This window comes from Fulmarus glacialis, unplaced genomic scaffold (genome assembly GCF_000690835.1).
Source record: "Fulmarus glacialis isolate BGI_N327 unplaced genomic scaffold, ASM69083v1 scaffold5116, whole genome shotgun sequence".
Lineage (NCBI taxonomy): Eukaryota > Metazoa > Chordata > Aves > Procellariiformes > Procellariidae > Fulmarus > Fulmarus glacialis.
The window spans coordinates 34371-43543 of NW_009218609.1; the positions used below are offsets into that span (position 1 = coordinate 34371).

Genomic DNA, 9173 nt, shown 5'->3' on the forward strand with positions numbered 1-9173 from the left:
TTTTCAAGACTACTTAAATAAGAATGGTTCAGGAAATCAGATGCAGTACAGAGGTACTTGAGGGGCCCACTACTTAGTTTTTCAGCATGAACAAGTGCTTGTTGAAGAAAATGCCTACCGAAAAGGGGAAAACACCATGCCACCTAGCGTCACCAGCTAATTCTCAGACTATTTTTCTTTTTTTCCCCTTTTTTTCCTTCTCTTGCCAAAAAATATAATCATTCTATGACACAGTAAACACATCCTGAGACAGCAGTGCAGAAAAGAAGTTAACTGAGCACTCCTGTGGAGGAGGAGACCTAGGTAGGGCTGAAGAGGGCTGCGGGAAAGCTGAGAAGGGAGCCACGGAGGAGGGTGGGAGCCCTGCACAAGGGCTCATTGGCAGGAGAAGGCAGGAACAGGATACGTTTCAGCTTGGGTGGCTCTGGGAGGAGCAAATGTTAGGATTAAAGTGGCCTGATGAAATTGTTCCTTTTCTTCTCAGACGCAGACAGTGAGTTTCATGGGGTGGATTTTCTGCCAGAAGATCTCAACGAGGCTTCGGAGGAGACAGGAATGAGGATGAACAAGAAATACTCCTGTCTACCTGCTGAGGAGAAGGGGATCCACATTATCAACATCCGAGCTATCGAGGATATAGGATATGACCAGCATGAGAGTACAGTGAGTAAAGGACTTGCCAGATGTGTCATAACTGGCGTACTGTGCTTTACCCCTTAGCTTATTTCTCATTCTTTCCCAGGATGCTCTGAAATCCTCTCCCTCCCTTTCTCGGAGGTGCTGAGGAGGATTGCCACCAGCCACAGTACATGCTAATTTAGTGGAGTTTGTTCCTTGATGTGAAGAAGGGAAGCAAGGGATCCTTGTTTAACCTATAGCATAAAAAGGGGTTGGCTATTCTCAGAGTAATCAATCTGGCAATAAGGCAGTGGCAACTTTCAAATATCTTTGCCCATACAGAGTAGAACAGCAAAAATGTCTAAAATTTCATGCAAAAGCTGTTGTTAACATAGGTAACGTTAAACTAACATTCTGTAGCACACAATAGAGGTTAGATTTCCAGTGTCATTAATTGTGCCTTGGTTAAATTCTTTAACACCAATTTTAAAGAAAGTTAATAGTATGAATACCCAACAGGATTAGGAGTTGGTTATGTCATAAACACATAAAAAGCAGTTTATTCAGGTGAAGGAATTGAGGTGGAGTGGGCGATATATACAGATCTCGCTGGGGAAAGACGTACCAGAAAAAACAATACTAGATTCATTGTGCTTGTGCTTCATTAGGATGGAGCGTGAAGGAATAATTCTGTCAGAGTGTAAACATCCCTCCTGCTGTGGTAAAACTGAAATGTCTTTTCTGTGTCTCATTTGCAACTGAAGGGACATGAGCCTTACATGGTCTAAGACAACGCAGCTCGCTCTCTATTTCAGCATAGCAGCACTGCGAGAAAGGATGTGGCCTATGGGTACCTTTCAGCATTAATATCGCATCCTTGAAAGAATCTTTCTCTCTTTAAAACATGACCAACAGGCTTCTTTGAGTCTTTTGGCTGCATCCCTTTTGCAGTGGGATATAGCTATTCTCATACATTAATAAATTTATTGAGGCTTTAGTATCCACAGTGCAGCACCTTCTCCTAAATTGCGAGTCAGCTTTGCAATAGGAAAGTTCAAAGAAATGGGGAGAAGCTCATTCAGTTTCTGCAGTGTGACCTGTCCCCTTCCCGGTGGCAGTGGCTCAAAGAAACAGAGAAGCTAGGGATTTTCAGTGCCACTTTTCTCCGCCCAAGGCGTGCTCCAGAGAAGAGGAGCTGTGCCCAGGATGGACTGATCTCTCCCGAGCTCCCCAAGCAGTTAGAAACATCTGGTGCACTCACTGCTGTCATCTTCAAGAGCCGTCTTCAGTCCTGCCCGTTTCCTTTATTTATTAGTCCCCAGGACAGACCAACTGATTGCTGTCCCTCATCAAATCAGTCCAATGCGGATAGGAAGTGGTTGGAGTCCCAGTCTTTTGCCTGTTTTATCTCGCTGCACTTACCTGAACATCTCTCAGTTCAGCCTAGTTTTTCAGAAATGGATGTTTAATTAATTAGATCAACACATCTTTAAAAATTAAATACAATTAGTTATCTTAAAAGAAATCCCAGTGTTCCTGTATCTTGTTTACAACAACTGTTTACTTTGAAGAGGCATTGTATGCTGAAAAACCAGTTAGTTACTATTTCTCAATATTTTGTTTCTGTAGAAATTTGCATAACTGAGTTGCCTGCCACAAGCAGACTGTCAGCTTGCTTTAAAAAAATGTTCTGAATTCACAGGTGCATGCCATTAATCATGAAGCAATCGGAAAGTAATAGTTATTAATGGTCTTCTATATTGTAGTTATGCTTAAGAACTAAATAGGAGTATCTAGGTAGGGCACAAACACGAGCAGCCTGTGCCCTGAAGAATGTGTTATTGCCATGGCTAAGCAAGACAGATGTGGAGCAGGGGAAAGAGGATACAGGACAAAGAGTGAACTCCATGGTAGCAGCAAATGCTCTATTATTTTATGATATATTGTATTGTATGGTATGTAATTGGAGCAAAGGGTTTAGGTTAAATGGAAAAGATAGATGGGATCCTGAAAGAAAAGGAGAGAGCAAAGGCAGGTATGGAGCAAAGCTGCGAGGGGCTGAGGAGATGGGGACCTGCAGCCAAGCTGGCCCTGGGCAAACATGGTCAAGTCAGGTTTTGGAAAGCAATGAATCTTCAGGCATCCCCACCTCGGCAGACGGCTGCTCCACGTACTGCCTGGCATCTCGGGCTTCTTGCTGTCTGCCAGTCGTCCTTGCTGTGTGTTATTGCTATGCACTCATCTGATTACACTTGTCTAATTACTTCTTCAGTGCGCTTCCTCCTCCCTCCAAAGCCAGGAGGTTTGCTGCTTGAATTTGTTGTCGGAGTAAAAATCTCCTCGAGGCAAAAAGGGAAGAACAGACTGTCCCTCAAAGGCATTGATTGTAGTTTAAGGTAGCTGGGACCTGCCCTCCCCAAAGCCATGGTCAGAGAAGTATGCAAATTTGTGTAACATTGGGTGGGTTTCAATTAAGTTTTGGCTATATTGGCTGTGATATACTGTACAGTAAGCTCAGAGGTTGCTCTTTTCATCTGGGGTTTAAAAATTGGACTGTCTTAGAAACAACTGTTTGCAAAAAACTTACATTCACAGTTTTATGTATGAAACAAGCAGGTGGTGTACACATCCCAAATGGGTTTTGACTGATACAATTTGCAACTGATGTCCAATTGCTATCATTTGGAGCACAAGTCCTTTTCCCAAAAAAAATCTGTAAAATTAAAAGCCAGAAAATGTCCCTGGTCCCTGAAAAGCCACTCCTGTGATGAATATTTTTTGTAAAAACCAATGCAAGTTACTAGTGAATTTTCTTTTTCTTTTTAAATGGTCTGTGTATCTCCAAGGGTAGAATTGTGAGAAGGGCATGAGAAGTGCTGTTGAAAGTAGAAATGAGTAACTGTTAGTACTTTTGTATGTTTCTGTAGTTGCCCCATGCAGTTTTCAGATAAATGCTTGAAAATGGAATTGTGTTTTAAGACTTACATTTCTTGCATCTTGCAACACTTCACACAGCATTAATTCAAGATGGGAGTAAAGCCTTTGCCACCATCAGATTGCAAAGCAACACAGGTTTTATAAGTGTTGAAAAAAAGTGGTGAACTCAGTAAGCACTGAACCCACTTCCCTGGCTAGGGTCCATCTGCATTTTTGGCCGCGCTTCATGACCAGCTGGCTCCCTTCAGTCTGTATCTAAGATGATCTCTTTCTCAGATGATTCAAACTTGCAACGATAGATAAGAGAAGTGAGAAATGTTTGCACATGATATTAATCTGTTTGTCAGAATTGAAAGGCAGATGTCTTGGGTGGAAAAGGACAGATGATCTTAGTGGCAATTGACCCCCAAAGGAGAAAACCGAATCTGCCAAGTAGCTGACTTATGAACTAGTGTGCTGGTAATTAGATTAAATCCCAGTCATTTTATCTATTTATTTCTGGCCAATAAAATCCCAGCTGGCTATCAGTAAAATTGCAGGTGTTAACTTGCAAAATTGTTTTGAGTAAGTAGCATGGGGGGGCTCCTCCCGTACGCTTGCTCTTTGAAGATAGGTCATTGTGCGCTCCAGGCAAGAAGGAGTCCGTGGTACAAGGATATGGTCTGTCTGCTGTCCACGTTGGCATGTGTACTCATTATTCTTCTTCTCTCTCCTTCTCTCCACACCCCCATTCCCTGCTTCCAGTTATTAAATTCCCTATCCAAAAATCCAGATGCTGACTGCAAATATGGACTCTACTTCAGAGATGGCAAGAGAAAAGTAGACTACATCCTAGTTTATCATTACAAGAAGTCCTCGGCAGGGAGGACACTCGCCAGGAGAGTTCATCACAATGATTCAAGTGCCCGAAGCACCAAGCAGGACCAGCCGCTTCCCGGGAAGGGAGTGCAGCTGGAAATGGGGGAAGGCGAACCTCACGTGGATTACCATGAAGACGACAAGAGGTTTCGCAGGGAGGAGTACGAAGGGAACCTCGTGGAGGCTGGTCTGGAACTGGAACGCGATGAGGATGTAAGGAGCCATTTCAAACGATTGAAGATAAGGAGGATAACTGGTGATCAAATCCTGGGAGATGCTGAGCCGTTTCTGTGAACCTGGCTCTGATCAAGGTTACACAAGCTCAACTCTTCCAGAATTTGATTTCAGTTCCGGCAGCGCCATCCTCGCCCACTGATTTAATTCACTTCGCAGGAATGGGACGCAGTGTTGTTAATGCCCCAGTGAGGTGAAGTTTCTTACTTTTCTTGGCCAGGACTCGTGGCACATCCACTATTGCAACACAGCTTGTTGATGTGGTGCCGTATCTGGAAGTGAGGCTTAAATTGCTCTGAACCCTAATCCCAGTTTGGTGGGTTTACAGTGTGCTGTGGTTTGGATCCACTGGTAATTCCAGTTCTGATGAAAAATACCTGATACAGACAGTGACATTTTTATACCTCAGTATAGACTTCAAGAGAATTAAATTTGTTCAGGAGGTTCTGGTACATGCTCTAGCTCGAGCGCATGGGTCTGTATTACAGTTTGCTCTTTCCATTCTTAGATATGAATAGTACAGCTTGTAATGCCTTTCACCTGTACCCCGAAAACAGTATATTCTATTAAAAGACCATTAGACTATATAAAAAATGGTGCGTGTGAAGTACTGCCAGTGTGTGATTAGTAGAAATAGGCACAACCGTATTAATTTCAAAGGAAGCTATTACAATTAACTGATCCAACCAATATGCCTGAAACTCCTGTGAGAGAGGGTAAACATTTATGCTGGTTTTATTTACAGGATCTAAAAGTTGAGATTAAACATCTAGACCCGTGATCAGAGTGTTAAAAAAAGAAATCTGCCACCTATTATTGACAAATTACAGGCATGTACATAATGATATATATATAAAAAAATAAAATATATATATTGCATGGTATAATGCAAAAAACCCTTTCACTTCTCTGTCCCCCACGTGAAAATAAGACTTGCTTTCCGTCAAACTTGCAAGTTGTTGTAGTGAACTGGAAGCTTGCCTGTGCCAAGTCATAGGTATTTAAATCCTTTGCAAGATGGGAGGTCCCCACCTGTGACGTGTAATATGATTTCAGATGATGCAGAAGGGCTCAGGGTTCAAGCCAGGACACCATAAAAGAGAGAGAACCCTGTCCTTTCAGTACAAGATACCAAACCAGATCAGAGGTGAAAGCAAGCTGCAGGGATTTACATCAACTTCCATATCCAGCACATCAGTGTAGGGGGAAAAACCTGCAATCACTTGGGCTTGAAAAGCATGCCACAAAGTTGCATTGGAGGCTTTACTAATTGCAAAAAGAGCAAAGGTTTCTTAAAAAGATGGTGTTTACTAAGTCACTTAAACTCTCTTCAATGAAGTAAATTCAAAGGTCGTTTGGAAGCCGTGCCTTATGGGAAGGCAGGCAGTTATTTATGTCCTCTGAGTAACCGATTTCTAGAAAGCCAGTGCGGAATATAGCTGCGTGAAAGCTAGTTATTATAATAACTGCCTGAGTTGATACAGCAGCAAGATTAGAAAGATTCATTAAATTTTCTTTCTCTTCTGTTTGCTGAATGCCTGCTAGTTTTATATCATTTATATACCAGTGGCTTTGAAATGATTACTGCCGTGGGAGTAAATACAGATGTAACTGGGAGTGCCAGAAGCAAACCCCCATGTCCAGCCATCTAGACCAGCGCTCAGAGAACCAGTGGGATGCAAGCATACCGCTACTATTATTGTTAACATTTATCCTTTTTTTTTTTTCCTTTTGTTTTGTTGAAGCCTTCCTAGCAGTTTTCCTAATTAAAATGCATAGTGTTTTAATGTAGATACATCTGTATCTGAGGCTGCTTCTTTCTTACTGCAGTTCTGGTCCTTTGAGATACTGAGCAGCTCTTAGGAGGCAGCAGGGACTCTCTCAGCTTCATTAATTACAATGCAACCATACCATGGCTGGATGCCTGTGCTTCCAATTTAACTGGCTTAGTTTGTATTTGTGTCCATAGTCATTAGCTTTTATCTCCCAAACAATTTTTCTGTGCTTAACCTTGTGATAATTGTTCTGGAAGACAGTAGCATTTTTCAGTCACATTTTATAGCAGTTCAGCACAAAGAGTTGTTCAGCGATTGTCCTGTTGTTATAAAGTAGCTGTCTCAAATGAGATTTAGTGTGTTGGCGGTAATAGACTGTTCCTTAAATATGTATGAAACACAAGGGGAAAAATACTTGATTTCCTCTCATCAGTAACCTTTTCTCTTGCTTTTTTTTTAAGACTAAAATCCATGGGGTTGGATTTGTAAAAATACATGCACCGTGGAATGTATTGTGTCGAGAGGCAGAATTTCTTAAGCTCAAGATGCCCACAAAAAAGGTGAGTCCTGATTTTCTTTTTTTCCTTTGGAAGGCATAGTTTAAACATATGCTGATCTCTGAGCACCTTACAAATGTAGACTTTTCTTCCCACAAGCATTTTTAAAATAGTTAACTACTCTGTACGGAAAATGAGTACAAACTTACCTTCTTGGGACAGCAGAAAGAATAACTGGAAGGAGGAATGGGAATGAAGAATTCCCAGCTGCTACCACTATCTGTTTGCGATGCAAGTGATTTCATACAATGCCTCATCATCTCAGCATGTTTTAAAAGAAGAGGTTGCAATTGATGGTGAAATTTTTGGAGGTCTTTTCTCACCCAAAATGCTAGACTGCTAAAAGTGAACATAAGAGTAACAATCTGTGCAGTAGTCTTGCTGGGTTTAGTGACTCTTCATATACATCATTAGTCATATCTGCAGGAGTTGGGACTACTTTACCACACAATAAATTACCTTTCAGAATATTTGAAATATCATTAAAGAAATGACAGTATATTTTCATCAATTCTAAATCATCTGTGATAGATAGCTACCTGTTCAGTGAGCATAGCTTAGAGATGGATTAATATTTAAACACATACCAAGTGCATGTTCCAGACTGCAGAGGGAAGTCTATAATGGAGCAAGAGACAGTCTCAAAGCCCAGCGTCATTTATTACAACACTAAAACCACACTTTTGGTTTGGATTTCATATTAATCCTCATTATTGCCTCACTTGCCACCGATTTTAATCAGAAGCACAATTAGATAAAAAGAGTCTGTTGTGATCCTGCGGTTAAAGCTGCTTTGCCACAAAAGAAAAGTTAGGGTGGGCATTTTGTGGGGATTTTTTTTGTGTGAAAGAGGCCACCTAAGCCTGCAGGCATTGCCCGGGAGAAGCGATGTGCCTGAGAACACCCTCAGACCCCTAAAGCCGTATTTCCAGCCGAGCATCTTGCTGCGGTGGGAGCCCTGCCCTGGATCTGCACATAGTTTTTGTGGCTCAGAGAGGGAAGCCTGTAATCCTCTTTTGTGACCTGCTAACACAATTCCTGCATTTAATGCTACAGAACTGCAATAGACGATTCAAGATATTTTGGTTCCTTTATGTGGAAGAGGGGAAACTCCTGAAACCTGCACAATATTCCCAGGAAAGCCCCCTGGGAGAGGAGACCACTTCTGTGGTTTTGCACAGGGGCTCCGTAGCTCCTTCATTTCTTTGTCCCATTGCACCAAGAAACTGCCAGAGGAGTGGGTGTCTCAGGATCCAGTGCCGAGTATATCTCTGCTGAACACCCCAATCTGATTATTTGGAACCAAACATGGGCCATGCTTTGGCACAGAGGAAAAGCAGTAGGCTTCCTCTGCTTGCCTTGGTTTGACTTTCCCATCCATCTATGTGTTTCTGAATGTTTTCAAGAAGGTAAGCTATACTCCTCGATAATTTATTCTGATGTATTTATTTAATTGATGGTTTATTTCTTACAGTTCACTCCCTCTTCTGGATAACCAAAAAGCAATAGTTTTACTATTTTTCTCTTTGCCCATTCAGATGTATCAGATCAATCAGACCCATGGTCTTCTGAAAAAGATTAACTCTGTAATTCAAAAAATAACAGAGCCCATCCAGCCAAAAGTAGCAGAACACAAACCTCAGACGGTGAAGCGCCTCTCCTACCCCTTCTCCAGAGAGAAACAGCACCTGTAAGTGAAAGCTTTCTGTAAATGTCCCTGTCAACAGGTTCTAGCCTTCCTGAGCCACCAAAAGGTGAAAGGGAAAATGAATGCCAACCCTTTGTTAGTGATTACTGTAAAGAATATTTCCATTTTACAGTAAATTTACTTTTTTTTCCTCCCCCCCCCGTTGAGGAACGAGGCTTTGTAGAGCCCCTCTGTGAAATCTCTGTGCTGCTGTTGCGGTATATAATACATATATAATATATAATCTATGCAAGTATATGCGTCAACCGTTAGACTGCCAAACAAGATTTATAATGTGGTTTACAATAGTCTCTTTTCCATGTAAAATAAAATGCTCAGTAAAATTTGTAGCCAGAGATGGGGGCTGATAGATTTCGGAATAATTCCATTCATCTGGTACGGGCAGCTCACACATGTACTGCCAGCCAGGCCGTGCCTTTGGAAATGCTGTGAAGTCCCTGGTAGCTTCACCATCCATTTCAGATCAGTAAGAATAGCTGTAACTGT

The 9173-nt window shown here is 41.8% G+C and overlaps 1 protein-coding gene across 1 annotated transcript in view; it reads left to right on the forward strand.

Moving 5' to 3' along the window:
- The first annotated feature begins 555 nt into the window (after positions 1-555).
- Positions 556-9173, forward strand: part of LOC104078432 (anoctamin-1-like) — a 45836-nt gene continuing 37218 nt past the window's right edge. Inside the window, 4 exon segments of the mRNA XM_009580076.1 lie at positions 556-663; positions 4300-4626; positions 6884-6982; positions 8518-8669. Coding sequence (XP_009578371.1) covers positions 556-663; positions 4300-4626; positions 6884-6982; positions 8518-8669 — 686 coding nt within the window.